The sequence below is a fragment of the Eschrichtius robustus genome, chromosome 11, assembly GCF_028021215.1.
Source record: "Eschrichtius robustus isolate mEscRob2 chromosome 11, mEscRob2.pri, whole genome shotgun sequence".
NCBI classification, from domain to species: domain Eukaryota; kingdom Metazoa; phylum Chordata; class Mammalia; order Artiodactyla; family Eschrichtiidae; genus Eschrichtius; species Eschrichtius robustus.
In genome coordinates, this window is record NC_090834.1 from 5,101,600 (window position 1) to 5,120,993 (window position 19,394).

At 35.7% G+C, this 19,394-nt stretch overlaps 1 protein-coding gene across 3 annotated transcripts in view; it reads left to right on the top strand.

Moving 5' to 3' along the window:
- ARHGAP32 (Rho GTPase activating protein 32) overlaps nt 1-19,394 on the top strand; it is a 273,441-nt gene that overhangs the window by 135,957 nt on the left and 118,090 nt on the right. For 2 of the 3 annotated variants that reach the window (XM_068554527.1, XM_068554525.1), the window contains 3 exons: nt 4,755-4,846; nt 5,390-5,431; nt 5,811-5,895. In XM_068554527.1, the coding sequence (XP_068410628.1) occupies nt 4,755-4,846; nt 5,390-5,431; nt 5,811-5,895 (219 nt within the window). The remainder of the gene's footprint in view (nt 1-4,754; nt 4,847-5,389; nt 5,432-5,810; nt 5,896-19,394) is intronic. The other variant, XM_068554526.1, reaches the window with a different exon arrangement.

Here is a 19,394-nt window from a genome sequence, read left to right on the forward strand (position 1 = left end):
TGTGCTGCTGGACTCTGTTTGCTAACATTTTGTTGAGGATTTTTGCATTTATGTTCATCAGTGATACTGGCCTATAGTTTTCTTTTTTTGTGATATCTTTGTCTGGTTTTGGTATCAGGGTGATGGTGGCCTCATAGAATGAGTTTTGGAGTGTTCCTCCCTCTGCTATGTTTTGGGAGAGTTTGAGAAGGATAGGTGTTAGCTCTTCTCTAAATGTTTGATAGAATTCGCCTGTGAAGCCATCTGGTCCTGGGCTTTTGTTTGTTGGAAGATTTTTAATCACAGTTTCAATTTCAGTGCTTGTGATTGGTGTGTTTGTATTTTCTATTTCTTCCTGGTTCAGTCTCAGAACATGCTTTTCTAAGAATTTGTCCATCTCTTCCATGTTGTCCATTTTATTAGCATATAGTTGCTTGTAGTAATCTCTCATGATCTTTTGTATTTCTGCAGTGTCAGTTGTTATTTCTCCTTTTTCATTTCTAATTCTGTTGTTTTGAGTGTTTTCCCTTTTTTCTTGATGAGTCTGGCTAATGATTTATCAATTTTGTTTATCTTCTCAAAGAACCAGCTTTTAGTTTTATTGATCTTTGCTATTGCGTCCTTCATTTCTTTTTCATTTATTTCTGATCTGATTTTTATGATTTGTTTCCTTCTGCTAACTTTTGGGGTTTTTTGTTCTTCTTTGTCTAATTGCTTTAGGTGTAAGGTTAGGTTGTTCATTTGAGAAGTTTCTTGTTTCTTGAGGTAGGATTGTATTGCTCTAAACTTCCCTCTTAGAACTGCTTTTGCTGCATCCCATAGGTTTTGGGTTGTCGTGTTTTCATTGTCATTTGTTTCTAGGTATATTTTGATTTCCTCTTTGATTTCTTCAGTGATCTCTTGGTTACTTAGTAGTGTATTTTTTAGCCTCCATGTGTATGTATTTTTTACAGATTTTTTCCTGTAATTGATATCTAGTCTCATAGTGTTGTGGTCAGAAAAGATACTTGATATGATTTCCGTTTTCTTAAATTTACCAAGGCTTGATTTGTGACCCAAGATATTATCTGTCCTGGAGAATGTTCCATGAGCACTTGAGAAGAAAGTGTATTGTGTTGTTTTTGGATGGAATGTCCTATAAATATCAATTAAGTCCATCTTGTTTAATGTGTCATTTAAAGCTTGTGTTTCCTTATTTATTTTCATTTTGGTTGATCTGTCCATTGGTGAAAGTGTGGTGTTAAAGTCCCCTACTATGATTGTGTTCCTGTTGATTTCCCTTTTTATGGCTGTTAACATTTGCCTTATGTATTGAGGGCTCCTCTGTTGGGTGCATAAATATTTACAGTTGTTATATCTTCTTCTTGGATTGATCCCTTGAGCATTAGGTAGTCTCCTTCTTTGTCTCTTGTAGTAGCCTTTATTTTAAAGTCTATTTTGTCTGATATGAGAATTGCTACTACAGCTTTCTTTTAATTTCCGTTTGCATGGAATATCCTTTTCCATCCCCTCACTTTCAGTCTGTATGTGTCCCTAGGTCTGAAGTGGGTCTCTCGTAGCAGCATATATATGGGGCTTGTTTGGTATCCATTCAGCCAGTCTGTCTTTTGATTGGAGCATTTAATCCATTTACATTTAAGGTAATTATTGATATGTATGTTCCTATTACCATTTTCTTAATTGTTTTGGGTTTGTTATTGTAGGTCTTTTCCTTCTCTTGTGTTTCCTGCCTAGAGAAGTTCCTTTAGCATTTGTTGTAAAGCTGGTTTGGTGGTGCTGAATTCTCTTAGCTTTTGCTTGTCTTTAAAGGTTTTAATTGTTTAATTTCTCTGTCGAATCTGAATGAGATCCTTGCTGGGTAGAGTAATCTTGGTTGTAGGTTTTTCCCTTTCATCACTTTAAATATGTCCTGCCACTCCCTTCTGGCTTGCAGAGTTTCTGCTGAAAGATCAGCTGTTAACCTTATGGGGATTCCCTTGTATGTTATTTGTTGCTTTTCCCTTGCTGCTTTTAATATATTTTCTTTGTATTTAATTTCTGATAGTTTGATTAATACGTGTCTTGGCATGTTTCTCCTTGGATTTCTCCTGTATGGGACTCTCTGTGCATCCTGGACTTGATTGACTATTTCCTTTCCCATATTAGGGAAGTTTTCAACTATAAATCTCTTCAATATTTTCTCAGTCCCTTTCTCTTTCTCTTCTTCTTCTGGGACCCCTATAATTCAAATGTTGGTGCGTTTACGTTGTCCCAGATGTCTCTGAGACTGTCCTCAATTCTTTTCAGTCTTTTTTCTTTATTGTGCTCTGCGGTAGTTATTTCCACTATTTTATCTTCCAGGTCACTTATCCGTTCTTCTGCCTCAGTCATTCTGCTATTGATTCCTTCTAGAGAATTTTTAATTTCATTTATTGTGTTGTTCATCACTGTTTGTTTGCTCTTTAGTTCTTCTAGGTCCTTGTTAAACGTTTCTTGTATTTTCTCCATTCTATTTACAAGATTTTGGATCATCTTTACTATCATTACTCTGAATTCTTTTTCAAGTAGACTGCCTATTTCCTCTTCAGTTTTTTGGTCTGGTGGGTTTTTACCTTGCTGCTTCATCTGCTGCGTATTTTTCTGTCTTCTCATTTTGCTTAACTTAACTGTGTTTGGGGTCTCCTTTTCGCAGGCTGCAGGTTCATAGTTCCCATTGTTTTTGGTGTCTGCCCCCAGTGGGTAAGGTTGGTTCAGTGGGTAGTGTAGGCTTCCTGGTGGAGGGGAATGGTGTCTGCCAGTGTCCTGTGGATGAGGCTGGATCTTGTCTTTCTGGTGGGCAGGACCTTGTTCAGTGGTGTGTTTTGGGGTGTCTGTGAACTTCTTATGATTTTAGGCTGCCTCTCTGCTAATGGATGGGGCTGTGTTCCTGTCTTGCTAGTTGTTTGGCATGGGGTGTCCAGCACTGGAGCTTGCTGGTCGTTGAGTGGAGCTGGGTCTCAGTGTTGAGACGGAGGTCTCTGGGAGAGCTCTCACTGATTGATATTATGTGGGGCCGGGAGGTCTGTGGTGGTCCAGTGTCCTGAACTCGGCTCTCCCACCTCAGCGGTTCAGGCCTGACACCCAGCCAGAGCACCAACACCCTTTGGGGAAGTCTGAGGTCTTCTGCCAGCATTCAGTAGGTGTATTGTAGGAGTTGTTCTGCATCTAGATGTATTTTTGATGTATTTGTGGGGAGCAAGGTGATCTCCACGTCTTATTCCTCCACCATCTTGAAGGTCCTCCTTGGCTCTTTTTTTTTTAGTAAGAAAACATTTAAAAAAATTGAACTGATGTTGTGAATTTCTTCTCTTTTTTATTTTATTGAGGTATAATTGATGTGTAATACTGTATTAGTTTCTGGTACACAATATAATGATTTGATATTTGTATACATTGTGAAATGATCACAACAGTAAGTCTAATTAACATCTGTCACCATACATAGTTACAAATTTTTTTTTTTTCCTTGTGATGAGTACTTTTTTTTAAAAATTAAAAACACATTTTTTTTGGCCACACCACACGGCATGTGGGATCTTAGTTCCCCAACTAGGGATCAAATCCATGCCCCCTACTTTGGAAACATGGAGGCTTAACCACTGAATCACCAGGGAAGTCCTGTGATGAGCACTTTTAAGATCTACTCTCTTTGTAATTTTCAGATGTGCAATACAGTATTATTAATTATAGTCATCGTGCTGTACATTAAATCCCCATGACTTATTTATTTTATTGCTAGAAGTTTGTATGTTTTGACCTCTTCACCTTTTTCACCTATCCACCACCCCTACCTCTGGCAATCACCAGTCTATTCTCTGTATCTATGAGCTTGGGTTTTTTTCGTATTGATTTGATTTTAGATTCCATGTATAGGTGAGATCATACAGTATTTGTCTTTTTCTGACTTAATTTCACTTAACATAATGCCCTTAGGGTCCATCCATGTTGTTACAAAAGGCAAGATATCGTTCTTTTTTTTATGGCTGAGTAATATTCCACTGTATATATTTACCGCATCTTCTTTGTGGATCTCCTCTTAACTCAGTTTAAATGCTCAACCCGCATTATTCTCCTCTATTGCATTATGTGACATTGGCTATACTAATTTTTTCTGTTACAAGTCATAGATTGTATAGCATAACTTTGTTTTTTAATATAGATATTTGGATTTGCTGTTTGCTTTCTCCAGAGTGTGAAGAACTTTTTCATTTTCCAGTTTCTGTTGTTAAAATGATGCAGGTGAATGTTTCACTAAAGTTATAAAATCACTACTATGAAAACTGGCAGAGTAAGAAGTAATTTGGAGGTATTACATAGATGGTACTTTCAAATTTTAGTGTGAGAAATGTATGTTGTGATCTCCTAATTATGTTCACATATACCATTTAAACTTTTATTAATCATTGTAACCACGGTTATTTTGTTCCAACAACTCCTGGGGGAGATTTCAGTTTGTGCTGAGGCACATAATATAATAATTGATTTCAAAATTTGATTATAAGAGAATGAAAATTCTTAGTTTAACAAAAAATTTTTTCCTTTTACAGTAAAGTTAAATATTTTTAGGTGAATATTTTTCCTTATTCTTAACAATTAAAAGTCAAGTAAGTTATAATTTTAAGAAGCGATTATTAAATCTGTATGTATTTCTTTTGGTGTGGAGTCAGCAGAACCATTGAAATGAACTATAATCTGCTTTTTTAAATCTATTCATAATAAAGGGATAGTCATAAATCTTTTGTCTTTATTTTTTTAAGGCAAGAGGAGCAGACATTCCAGAGATTCCTGGAGACCTTAGTCTTAAGACATGTGGCAGTACAGCCAGTATGAAGGTTAAACATGTGAAAAAGTAAGTATAATTTTACAGCGGGTTTTAAGTGAATTTCTATAAATGGAAATCAGTTCTTTAGTTCTGTTAAAACTTTTATCCAGATTTCTTACTAAATGAGCTCTTACTGTCCATACATTAAATTATACTGTTAAGCCTTTAATTATCACTCAACTATTAGCAGAATAGGTCTGAGGATTATCTGCTTATCTAAAAATACACTTTAATTTTGTTCTTGTAACAACTTTTATGTTATTGTGTATTAGGTTGCATTTGTTCAATAGGAACAATCCAAGTATGTCTTTTTTGGTACCTTTAATACATGCTCTCAGTCATTTGGAAAAATCACTTTTGGTATTTGAGTTATGAAATTGCTGTTTCTCAGCTATGCCTTTGAGAAAGCCTGAGATGGATGCCAGTATTTGACTATTAAGTGAAGTATCTGAAGGTATCCGTTTCAGTTTTAGACAGAAAAACTCTTTTCACCTGGTGAAGGGTTAGATAGCTATGTTTTTATTCTAAGTAGAGGAAAGACAAGGATAAAAATGTTCATTCTGTATACAGACCCACCAATCCAGGACTGATGGGCTGTGACAACATTCACAGGTAAAATCTGGTTTTGTATATTGTGGTGGGAATGCTGCTTCTGCTTAGAGCAGGCTGTTGACAGTTTCCGTAACATTCACTGAAAGCCTAGTTTTTCTAGGGCCATTGACGTGGGTCAAGATTAGAAGAGTACTATAGTGATGCTTTTTATTTTACTTTATTTTATTCTTTTGGTTTTGACTTGTGCACTGAATGTAATTTCCATTTGGTCCTGTGTATTTCTGAAAAGGTATGTGTGGGATATATGTGCTCATGTGCATGTGCTTATTAAATAGTTTTGCTTGTTGCATGAGCTCTTCAACCTGTTTTATTTCCCCCTTAAGTTTAGTAGTTTTGACTGTTCCAGTATCTTGTATCTCATTTATTTCATGTACTTCAGGTTACCCTTCACTAAAGGTCACTTTCCGAAGATGGCTGAATGTGCACATTTCCATTATGAGAACGTTGAGTTTGGCAGCATACAGGTATATTCGAGATATTTCCTGCATACTGAATCAAGACATATTTATATCTTTATCTGTGTATCTGATAGGTGACACTTAGAAGTAGTTTTTTCTATTGATGTCTTATTGGTTGATGTGAAGACTTTTTTCTCTTCTATTGACTAATATTTGACACCTGATGACTCCTGTTTCAAGTGGAAACAGTGTAAAAGAATCTGTATACATTTCAGAATTTCTATCAGATTCCTAGACAGAGTTTGCCACTGTTTGACAGCATGAACTATTTTAGTCGTTACCTGACTCTTGTGTTGGGTCGTAGTGGTGATGGATAAATCAGAGTTGGGGTGAAGGTGGAGTAGGGGTTAGGGAGAGAAGTGCTAATGGAGTTTTTTTTCAATATTTTTCTTATTATAAAGTATATTATGTATATACATGTATATAAAACACATTTATAATATATTTTATATACATATTTATGTACATTTTAAAGCCTAGGTTAAGAGATAGAAATTTCTTGTGTCCCTCTTGTGTTTCATTTGCCTTCCCTACCCGAGAGGTCACTTATACCATGACTTTTGTAATATTCATTACCTTACATTTTTAAAATAGTTTTACTCTCTTATATGCATTCCTAATCAATATGGCATTAAGGTTTACCTTTTTGAACTTAACATAATTGTAATTATTCTAATTTGTTCAGCAAATACTTACTGAACAAGTACTATGTACAAGGCGCTGTTTTAGGTGCTTTGGCTATATTAGTGAACAACAACAACCAAAATCAAAGACCCATTCTTAAAGAGCATAGAAGACGGCCAAGAAGATAGGAGTTATGGTAAAAAAGTAGAACAGGGTTAGAAGGATCAGGGGTTCTTGGGGGTAAATTGAAATATCAAACCAGTTTGGGCTTCATTATTGAACGTATTCCTTCTTGCTTCTTTCATTTAACATTGTGAAATTTATCCTTGCAGATGTATGTACTCATAGTTTGTTCAGTTTGTTCACAGCTGTGTATTAATCCATAGTGTGCATATGTCACAAGTAATTTATTGATTCTTTTATTTTTTTGAAATTTGGGTTATTGTCAGTTTTTGGCTGTTTTAAACAACATCTCAGTGAACATTGTTCTACGTGAACCCTGATGTACAAATGCCAACTACTTTTTAAAGTGGTTTACAAATTTATACTCCCATAAGCAGTAAACGAGAGTAGTTGTTCCACATCCTTGCCAACTCTTGGTTGTTTGATACTTGTTAATTTTTACCAATCTGATGGGGATGTGATTCTCACTGCATTTTGATTTGCAGTCTCCTGATTTCTGATATGGTTGCTCAGCTCTTCAAATGTTTATTGGGCATTTGAGATTCCTATTTTTTTAAACTCTAGATCAAGCCTTTTGCTCATTTTGTTTTATAGATTTGCTTGTATTTTTCTTATTCATTCATGGGAATGCTTTACATATTTTGGATCTTAGTCCTTTCATGTTGCATCTAGTCCTTTATTGTTTTTGTATGTGAACTAAAAACACTTTCTCTCACCCTGTGGTATGTTTCTTTCACTCTCTTTATTCTGCTTTTAGTGTTCAGGCATTGACTATTTTATTCTTTATTTTATGTAGTTGTATGTTTGTACAAATCTTCTGATTTGTAGTTTTTCTGTCATATTTAAGATGCCCTTCCCTGCTCTGAAGTTACGAAGATATTGTCCTATTTTTTTTCTAAAAGTTTCATAGTTTTGACTTTAACATTCAAGTTACTTGTAATTGATATTTATGTATAGTGTGAAAAGGAGTGCTGTTAAAAATTTTGAACCCTTAGTGTGACAACCAGTCAGAGTAGATATAAACCATAGCACTGGAGGTGAGTCCTGATGGCCTTCTCCTGTGCAAAGCATTGCCCCTGTAGTTGCATGGATCATTGGTGGTACGGTATCTCAGTATTTTAACACTGTGATACCCACCAGTCTTTTTTAAAAGGAGTCCAATTTTATTATTATTTGAAAGTGTGATTAGCTATGTTAGAGTTCTGTAGTGAAACAGAACGAATTTGTGTGCGTGTGTGTGTGAAGAGAGAGAGGGAGAGGTAGATAGATACTTAGATTTTAAGGAATTGGCTCATGTGGTTGTGGAGCTTTAGTAAGTCCTGAATCTCCAGAGCGGGCTGAAGACCAAGGGAGGAGTTGCTGTTGCAGTGTGAGTCCAAGGGCACTCTGCTGATAGCGTTCCCTCTTCTACAGGGGAGGTCCGTCTTTTTTTCTGTTAAGACCTGCAACTGACTGGAGGATAATCTTCTTTTCTCCCTCTGCCTCTCACTCTCCATTATGGAGGGTCATCTGCTTTACTCAGGGTCTACTGAATTAATGTTAATCTCATCTAAAAAATAAGAGTACCATTTGGAGTCATGTTTGCCCAAAAGCTGACACATAAGATTAACCATCGCAGTCTGCCCCTTCTCAACTCGGCACCCCTTAAACCATGCTTATCGCCAAATAAAGACAATAACAAAGTCATACTTCTGCCTAGCACTGTCAACTATTTTTCATACAACCAAAAACATTAACCCTTTTCCTAGAGGAGGATGCAAAGTCCTTGGGTAATGTTTACTCTTCTTGATAACCCATAACTAAAATACTGTGATGTAAAGTTAAAAATACTTAAATACCATGATCTAAATCTTACATTATATAAGGTGATAAGAGAGGGAAGAAAACAAAGATATTTGTTACACGTGCATGCATGCGCACACACACAGGAACATATTCATAACAAAATAAGGAGGAAATGCTCATGGCAAGTATAGTTCTTGATTCTGTAAACAGTCATATGGTTGTAGGTGGTGTTACAGTTACCTTCATCCACTACTCATTCTGTATTTCCCTCTGCCCTCAGCAAGAACCTCGGCTGGTTGTGGTTCTTTACCTGGTGAGGCAACCCAAACCTTCATTCTGGGTCTGGCCATTAATAGTCCTGCCAGAACTGGGTTTTTGTTATTTTCCATTGAGTTTAATGATGGGGCATGGTGATACTAAGGACACCCTAAGGGATCCCATATATTCCAGACATACTCTGCATTACCTCCATTGTGAAGTAGCTGTCCAGTTTCCCCCTGGTAGTCAGGATCAGGATCAGTCATACCAGCCAGTAGCATAATGCCCTTCTTTTCCTGTTGACCTAGAGGCATGAGGAGCCCAAAGTGGCTGAACAGCATTCTTAACTTCCACATCATTGGAATCATTGTTGTGTTTTCTGGTGGAAACATTCCTCCCCTTGGAACTAAGACTACTAGGCCAGTAGAGCATATAGTCATGGAGACAGGAAACACTAATTTTGCTAGTGAGTCACTATGAGTAACACTGAGTGGTACCACTCCCATTTTCACCCCCTTGACTCCTGGTTCTCCAGTCTGATTAAAGACACTAATGACTCTATGCCCAATAGTAAAGAGAGCATGGATAGTCCATGGCATGATGGGGCAATAGAGATATGTGTGATGCGCCATTGGATGCTTGGAATCAAACACTTGTAGGAGACAAGGTTCTGGATGAACATATAGATGATATAACATTTGAACATTTTTGTCAAACTAATGAGTATAATAAGGTTTTCATTTCCCTAATGATTAGTGATGTTCAGCATCTTTTCTTGTACTTATTGTCCGTTTGTATATCTTCTTTGGAGAAATGTCTATTGAAGTCCTTTCCCCATTTTTGAATTGGGTTGTTTAGTTTTTGTTGAGTTTTAGGAATTCTTTTTATATAACCTGTTTGTGTCTTTTAATCTAAAGTGAGTCTTCTTTTAGACAGCATATAGTTGGATCACTTTTTTTTTTTAATCCATTGTGTCCATCTTTGTCTTTTGATTGGAGAGTTTAATCCATTTCATCTAGTGTAATTGCTGATTAGGAAGAATTACTTCTGTCGTTTTGCTATTTGTTTTCTCTGTGTATTATAGATTTCTTGTCCCTCATTTATTGCATTAGTCCTCTTTTGCTTTTAGTTAATTTTTTGGTAGTGAAATGTTTCAATTCCTTTCTCATTTCCTTTTGTGTCTATCTATAGGTATTTCCTTTGTGGGTATCATGGGGGTTACATTTAACATCCAAAGTTATAACACTCTAATTATACCAGCTTAACTTCAATGATATACAAAAGCTCTGCTCCTTTACAGCTTGGTCCCCATACCTTTCAGTTGTTGATGTCATATAGTTACATCTTTTTACATTGTGTGTCCCTAAAACATAAACTAGTAATTCTTTTAAATACATTAGTCTCTTAAATTATGTCAAAAACAAAATGTGGGGTTACAAACTAAATTTCCAATACTTGCTTTTAGACTTATAATTTTAAAAAAGTATTAGTTTCTTAAGTCATGTAGAAAACAAAAACTGGTTACAAAGCGTTGTTACACGATCCCAGCTTTTATAGTTGCCCATGTATTTACCTTTACTGAGGTCTTTATTTGTTTGTATGTTTTCTAGTTATTATCAAGCATCGTTTCATTTCAACTTGCAGGACTCCCTTGAGCATCTTTTGCAAAATAAGCCTAATGTTAATGAACTTCCTCAGCTTTTGTTTATTTGGGAATGTCTTATTTTATCTCTCACTTTTGAAGGGTGGTTTGCTGGATATGTATTCTTGGTTGACAATTTTATTCTTTTAGCAGTTTGAATTTGTTGCCCCACTACCTTCTGGCCTCCAAAGTTTCTGATAAGAAATCTGATAATCTCATTGAAGATCCCTTGTATGTGACTAGTTGCTTCTCCCTTGCTACTTTTAAGATTCTTTCATTGTATTTGGATTTTGAAAGTTTGATTATAACGTGTCTTGTGTGGGTTTCTTGAAGTTCATCTTACTTGGAGTTTGTTGAGCTTCTTGGCTATTTTTATATTCATATCTTCAGTCAAATTTTGGAAGTTTTCAGGAAGTATTTCTTCAAATATTCTCTCTGTCCTTTGTCTCTCTGTTTCATTCTGAGATTCCTACCGTGTGTATGGGATGGTGCCCCAGAGGTCCTGTAGGCTCTGTTCACTTTTCTTCACTCTTTTTTTTTTTTTTTCCTGTTCCTCAGACTCAGTAATTTCCATTGTCATATCTTCACATTCACTGATTCTTTCTTCTGATTACTCAAATTTGCCCTTAAGTCCCTCTTGTGAAATATTCACTGTTGTTATTGTACTTTCAGGTGCAGAATTTCTTTTTAGAAACTTGTCTTTTTGTTGATATTTCCATTTTGTTCATATGTCATTTTCTTTACTTTTTCTACATTGTCCTTTAGTTTTGGAGGGCATCTTAAAAAAGTTATCTTAAAGTCTTTTCCTGGTAGATCTACTATCACTTTTTTTTTATGGTTGTTTCTGTTGATTTATTTTTTTCCTTTGGATGGGCTATAGTTTTCTATTTCTTTGTGTACCTTATGGTTTTTTGTTGATTCAGACATTTGAACGTGGTAGTAGTAACTAACTTCGGAAATCTGATTTTTGCCCCTTCCCTGAGGTTTGCTGTTTTTTGTTTTTGTTTATTTTATTTTATTTTTAATTGTTGTAGCCTCACTCTGTGCCAAGGACTAGCCTGAGGTTTAAACTTAAGGTCTCCTCAGGTATTTCCTGAGCCTGCACGTGTCCCTGGGCATCTTCCCCATGTATGCAGTTGGTTTGGAATGTCCTAGTCTATAATGTCTGGCTCCCCAAAGGGGAAGAAGAAAAATTAAGGAGGGGAAAGGGCACTGGGCCTTTAAATTCTTTGGAAGTTGCTTCAGCTAGTGGGGGAGGGGCTTGCCACAATATGGGGGGTGTAACAACATGAGTGTCTGCCTGTTTGCGCCTCTGCTATCAGGAGCAGCCATCAGAGCCCAGGTCCTTCTTATTTACGGGGCAGGCTCCTTTTTGCCCACCCTGGCTCTCACAAGCTGCATGCAGGCTGCTCTTTTTGAGTGTATGCGGCGTGTGCCGAGGGGCTGGGGATGGGGAGCTGCCACTGTGCTAAGAGCCGAGATGGACCAAAATTCTCTGCAGTGTATCCTCCAAGCCTTCACCTGGAAGTCCCAAGCCTTCAGTAGACTCCAGAGTTACAGAACAATGGCATCAGATTCTGCCAGTGCAATTACTGTCTAGGTGGGAGATTCCTAATGCTTCCTACTCCACCATCTTCCCAGAATCCTCCTTCTCAGAATCCTTACTTGTTTTTAATATAGGATTGACAGTATGTGCTGTGGAGAAAATAAGTAGGAAAACTTAGTAAAATGTGTTTGGAAGACGTCATCAGCCTTAAGCTCGGTAGCTCTGTTATATCCTCATCCTCATAGGTATTCATAACTGTCAGTTGACTGACTCAGTTGTTGCCTATTAATATGTCCCAGTCGTGGGACATTCTGCAGTTGCATACCTTCTTTTTTTTTTTTTTTTACTCTGATCTGAGGAATTTCTCTTAGACTTAACGGATTTCTTGTGCTCGTATTTATAGCTCTTTCTCTTCCTCAGATATTGAGAATTTATAGTTTCAATAGGCCATTGTATCCTAGAAAATGTCACTGTCCACTAAATTTTTAAAATCTGACAGTATTATATTTAACTTTAAGGCTTTCAGTTATAAAATGAAAATAATTATTCTTATTCCTATATGTTATAAATTCTGATTCTCAATTTTATTTAGACTGAGAGACACAATTGCTTATAAAATAATTTAGATGTAAGGGTTAATTTGGGCGAGTAGTATCATTACCATATAACATACAAAGGAAATTTTAATGGTTTCTCCTTTGAATTGTGGCATTGTGTCTCTAGCGGACTTCTCTGCATCTTCACTTGGATGACTAATAGCCCCTTAAATTTAGCATACTTAGAACAGTCCCCTCTCAGACCTGCTCCTCCTGCTGTGTTCCCCAACGTGATGAATAGCAACTCTATCTTTCCAGTTCCTGACCAGCCAAACCTTGGAGTCGTCTTGGATTTCTTTCCTTTTGTTACTCCTCACATCCAGTCCATCAGCAAAACTCTTGGCTCTGTCTTTAAAATATATCCAGGATCTGGCCACCCCTGCCTGTCTCAGCTGTCACCTTAGGTTAGCTGTTGTCCTTTCAGGGGGATTATTTCAGTAGTCTTATATAGTTGGCATAACAGCAAGAATGATTCTTTTCAAATGTTAAGTCAGATCATGTCACTTTTTCAGAACCCTCCAATTATTTCTCCTGTTTTTCAGAGTAAAAGGCAAATTCTTTGAAATTCCCTGCATGGATTACAAGCTCTACCTCTATCCTCTTTGACCTCATCTCTTACTCCTCCTCCCCTAAGACTTAGAATTCTGGCCACAGTTGCCTCTGCTCTCCCTCCAGTGTACAGGCTCCCTCCTCAGGACCACTGGACTCTCTGTTTCCTCTACTTGGAAAGTTCTTCTCCCTGGATATTCACAGAACTTGCTACCTTCCCTCTTTTAAATACTTGGTCAAATGTTGTCTTCTCAGAGCAAGTGTACTTTCTGCACATAAGATGGCAATTCCTGGTCACCAGCATTTTTCATCTCTCTTCTGTAATTAATTTTTCTCCATAACATTTACCACCATTTGGCATGCTAAATATTTTATTATTATTTATTCTTTTTTTTTCTACCTCAGCATCTATCTAGAACAGTGCCTGACACATAAAAAATCACTCAATGAATATTTGTTGAATGAATGGATGAATAAATTTGAAGAAGAGATAAAATTTGCTTTAAAAATGCTTTTTTAATATTTTGGGTTTTTTCACCATTTAAATTTGCTCTTATAGGATAAAAATATATTTTCCTTATGAGTATACATTTATTTATTTATTTACAGTAAAGCATCAAATAGAATGGATGGTGAAAACTACAAATGCAAGTTAAAATTCCCTTTATGCCCTATTTCTTTTATTAACTATTTGTTATGTGTCTGGAATTTTTCTGTATATTTATAAAATAAATAGCAGTATCTCTAGATAGAGCTATAGCTATAACTATCTACCTAGCTATCTGTAACCTTTAAAAAATATAGCTAAATGGAATTCTATACATACTGTCTTGAAAATCGCTTTTTTTCTTGAAAGTATATTTTGCATTTTTTTTATTTCAGTAATTTGGATTCACCTCATTCTTTTTCCACAGCTACATAATATTTCATTTTATTATTATACCATAGTTTATTTAATCAGTTCCCCATTGACGGATATTCCAGGTTTTATTGATATGAATATATCCATTAAATAAAATCCTGTAAGAGGATTTGCTGGGTCAAAGGGTATGTACATTTAAAATGTTGACAGTTGTTGCTAAGTTTATTTGCTTTCTGTCTCTGTAGATTTGCCTATTCTTGACATTTCGTATAAATATAATCATACACTATGCTGTCTTTTGTGCTGGCTTCTTTTACTTGGCCTAGTATTTTCAAGATTCATCCATGTTGTGGCATTTATCAGTACTTCATTCCTTTTTATGGCTGAATGTTATTCTGTTGTGTGGACCTACCACATATTGTTAACCATTCTTTAGTTTGTGGTCATTTGAGATGTTTCTGCTTTTTGGCCACTATAAACAATCATGTATGATTTTTTGTGTGAACATATGTTTTTGATTCTCTTGGTTTTATATGTCTTGTTGAATATAGCACCCTAGTGGGTGTGACTAGACAGATGTGCTGTTGGCCATTTACATACTTTTTTGAAGAAATGTCTGTTCAAGTCCATATTTTAATTGGGTTATTTGTTTTTTGTTGTTGTTGTTGAGTTGTAAGAATTCTTTATATTATTCGGAATACTAGACCCTTATACATAATTTGCAAATATTTTCTCACATCCTGTGGGTTGTCTTTTAACTTTCTTTATAGTGTCCTTTGAAGCGTAGAAATTTGTAATTTTGGTAAAATCTGATTTATCTGTTTTTTTCGGTTGTGTATGCTTTTGTCGTTACATCCGAGAAATCATTGCCTAACCCAATATGAAGATTGATATGAAGATTTATTCCTGTGGTTCCTTCTAAGAGTTTTATGGTTTTATCACTTACATTTATGTCTTTGATCCATTTTGAGTTAATTTTTGTATATAGTGTGATGTAGGGGGTCCAGATTCATTCTTTCAGATGCGAATATCCAGTTATCTGAGCACCACCGTTGTAAAGGCTGTTCTTTCTGCCTTGGTCCTGGCACTCCTGTTGAAAATCTATTGACGATAGATGTATGAGTTTATTTCTGTACTCTCACCTCTCTTCCTTTTGACTATATATATTCTATGCCAGCACCACACAGTTATTATCACTGTAACTGTGTAATGTGTTTTGAAATTGAGAATTGTGTGTCTGCCAACTTTGTTCTTCTTTTTCAAGATTGTTTTGGCTATTCTGAAGTCCCCTGGATTTCCATGTGAATTTTAGGATCAGCTTGTCCATTTTTTTTTTTTTTTTAAAAAAAGGGCAGTTGAAATTTTTATAGGAATTACGTTGATTCTGTAGTTCAATTTGCAGAATATAGCCATCTTAATAATATTGTCTTCCAGTCCTTGAACATGGGGTGTCTGCCCATATTCTTTGATTTTTTTCAACAATATTTTGTAGTTTTCTGCATACAACTGTTTCAGTTTTTTGGTTAAGTTTATTCCTAAGTATGTTATTCCTTTTGATGCTGTTGTAAACACTGAGCATCCTCCAGCATTCCTGTTTGTAATTTAACTTGTGCCTGATAAAATAATTACCAAGCCTGTGTATTCTTTTCCCAGTGAATTTGGCAACACATATGCTTTAGATTGCACAGCTGTGTTCAAATCCTACTTCAGCTCAGTTCTAGCAGACCTTAGCCTATCTCTGATTTTCCTGTTCAAGTGTCAGTTCACTATTTTCAGTTGTAACACGTGACATAAAATGGCATTGTCCTGTTGAGAAGAAAGGATACTGGTGTGGGGTGGAATGGGTGTGGCCAGCTGGCAGGACGCTCTCATTGTGCCACACAGTCTTGACCTTGAGGGAGATTGTCAGTTAATCTAGGTCTTGTTTTCCTTATCTTCCTACTGGATACACTAGAATAACCAGATGACAGCTGATGATCCTTCTAGCTAAGATGAACTCTGAGCTCTGACTTCAATGAACTGGGGATGTGACAAGGTGAAGAGGTAAAAGGTTGTAATGACACAGCAGGAGAGACTGTACCATGTCATGTTCTTAGTTCTTAGTCCACTTTTATATAGAGCATGACTAAGCTGTCTTTAAAAATTAGTACAGATCATTACTCTGGTCACAGAAATAGATTGTTGAAGCATCTTTGTATTCCAAGGACACACTCTACTTCTGGGCTAAATATTTAAAAACTAAATTCCCTTTTTCACTCTTACCAGGATTTTATGCTTTTTGTGTCTGTGTTCATTAGTGCTGTTGGTCTGTGTATTGTACTTGTCTACTAGCCTGAGTGAGGGAACTTCACTGCCCCATACCCTTTAAAAAGTAAATGTCTTGGAATAGTTTGTGGAAATGGGAATTACCTGTTCTTTGAAAGTTTAGTACAATTTTCCTGTTTGGTTCCCATTTGAGGGCTTAATCTTTAATTACCATTTCAACTTATAATTTGATTATTGGTCTAGTCAGGTTCTTTTTAGGTCTAGTCAATGTCTCCTTAGGTCAGTTTTTTAATCTTTTCTGAGAAAATTGTCCGTTTAATGTAGGTTTTCAAATTTGTGGGTATAAATTTTTGTGTACAAGGTATTCTTAACACTTGGTCTTACCAAGAAACCAGCTTGGGATTTTATTCATCAACGTGAAACTCTTTGTCTTCTCCCTCCCTCCTTTCATTTCTCCCTCCCTATTATTAATTAACTATTAATTCCTAAGCATACTTTTTTCCTTAGATAAATAAAATTGTATAGGTACTATTGATATTTTATTTGTTTTTGGTCACTGTTTTTTAATAAGTGCATTTGAGCTTGGACATTTTCTCCCTGAATAGTACTTTGAACAGACTCTACAGGATTTGATGTATAAGTGTTATATTTTATTTACAGAAATTGAAACCTGAAGAAAAATATAAAGATAAGCAATTGCTAGAAAGGGCTTCTTATTATTTATTAAGTAAAACCACATGTAGTTTTAAATTCTGTATACTTATTATCTTTATTGCACTTTTCCTCATTGTATCATCTCCATTGTCCAAAAACAAACATTTACTCACATTCACGAACTATTTTTCAGTAAGAAGGAAAAAAATCTCTTGCCACATGTGAAGATATATAATCAGTTTATTCAGCTTGATGCTATTGAGTCGTGAGTCTCTTTCTGCTGTGCTTTATGTGATACCGCCATCTAGTGTGTAGAACACTAAGTGACTATGTGGGTTTGCATTTTCTTTTATCATTCGGTTATCTGAAGCTGCGAGTTAATGTTTCTTTTTATCCAATTTCATATAAAGCATTAAGTTAGATTCACCTGAATGCGAGAGCTCAGGTTTTGACTGAAATACAGCACAGAAAAAGTATGAATGTAATACCTGTTTCCTGAGTGTTCTCTACTGAAGCTGCTGTGCAAGGGGCTCGGAAATGCTCCTGTGGCATAATTCTCAACTCTCAGGGTGTGCTTTTTCTTCAGTCGACACTTCCTATCAGCAGACACAGTCTTGCCTTGATACTGAGAAATGTGGAAAAAGTTAGTAAAGTTTGATCTGAAATGTTGAAATGTTGAGGAGTAAAAGTATAAAATAAACGCCCCTCAATCTTCATTTCAAATGAAGTAATTGGAACTATAAGCCAGTATTTATTGAATGCTTTCTGTGAGCCAAACATTATACTAAGTACTGTTTGTATGTTGTCTCATTGACCCTTCATAACAGTTTCAGTTGAGGAATTTGAGGCAAAAAGAGCTTGAGAACTTACCTAGGATCGCAGCTACTAAGTGGTGGGGGTCTGTGTTTGAATCAAGGCTGTAGAGCTGTTCTGCACATTCTTTTGTAAAAGTACTAGAGAAGGATACACTGACAAAACTGTTTTAAGCAGGAAGAAACCATAGTTTTGAAAGGCCTACATCTTTGATGTATTTGAAGGTAAAAAAGTATGATGATTAATAGTGCAGTGTAACCTGTGTGCTCTTAAGTAAATTCTTTAACTTTTCTGGGCCTGTTTCCTTGTTTGTAAAATAGAGATAAATATATCAATTCCAAATATATATATATATACTTTCCTGATGACCTGAGGGTAGTGGTGTCAGGACTGAGGCAGTGGATAAAGAAAAGCTTTGCAAATAGGAGGCTTTATAACTGTAAGGAATTTTGTGACAAACTACCCCTCACAAGAGAGACTGTATTGATAATATTCTTGTTGATACAGTAATCAGTTTATTTAGATGTAATATTTCTTTTAATATAAAAACTGGCCTTATATAAAATTGTGAAATGGAGAATGTTAAAATAACAGGTGCATTTTCTGTAATTATAATTAATTAAAAAATTTAGTTCCAGTTTCAGATAGAATTAAACCTATAGCTTAGAATATTCAAATTATAATGTATTTAGAAGGTTTCAGGTTTAAAAATAAAGATAAAGGAAACGGAAGAAAACACATCATTGCATTTTACCCTATTGAATAGTAACATTGAAAATCTTTTGTTAACAGATCGTTAACAGATAAGATCATATATATGGATTCCACATTTTCAGTTTCAGTATTTCAGTGTACTGGTATAATAGTTAACAAGTTCAATGGACTGTTGACTAAGTGTGGTTTCTTTTGGAAACAGACTGAGTTTTCTTCCTGATTAAGAATTCATGTAAATATAGGCATTAAAGTTTATAGAAATAAATATCAGCAACAAGTTTTGGTAGCTATCGTGAGACTTTCAGACATTAATAAAAATGAAGTAAGTCAATGAAATGGTATTTCCCTCATCTTCTTAAGACTACCTGCAGTTTCAATATTAGCTTGTAGATGTTTCCATTTAAAAATATCTTATTTACAAGTATATATTATTATGTGTGTAACCATTTGAAACAAAAGCTGTGATAATTTTACTATTCCTAACCCTACCAGAAAGTTAAGTTTTCCTCAAACCAAAACAAACGTATTTCACCCCTACTTTTCTGCATATTCTGTAGTGACACCTCCTCTTATTCCTGGAAATCTTTGTCATTTGAGGGGAGGATTTAAAAAATGAAGAGTTCCATAGTGAGTTATCAGTGCTGCTGTCATCCAGGTACTAGATTTTAACTGTATCTCATATGAGATTATCCAGTCCAGGAGTTCGGTGTGCAAAATTGGTTGAATGATGAAAAAATATATCCTATGTTGGAGTCACATTACACATGCAGTTGACTTCCAGGAATTTGACTGAATATTCTTATAAAAATAGTATTGTTGAGTCTGAAACTGAGAAGGGTCTGAGAGACTAACAAGTCAGCTCGCCACAGTTTCTCTCTCTCTCTCTCACTCTCTCTCTCTCTCTCTCTCTCTGTAACAGAAATGTGAGGTCTCTGCATCAGAAATCAGACCTTTTATAAACTCATAGTGTAAATCGTGTTGGTTCCTTATGCCTCAGTTCTCCATGAGGTGATG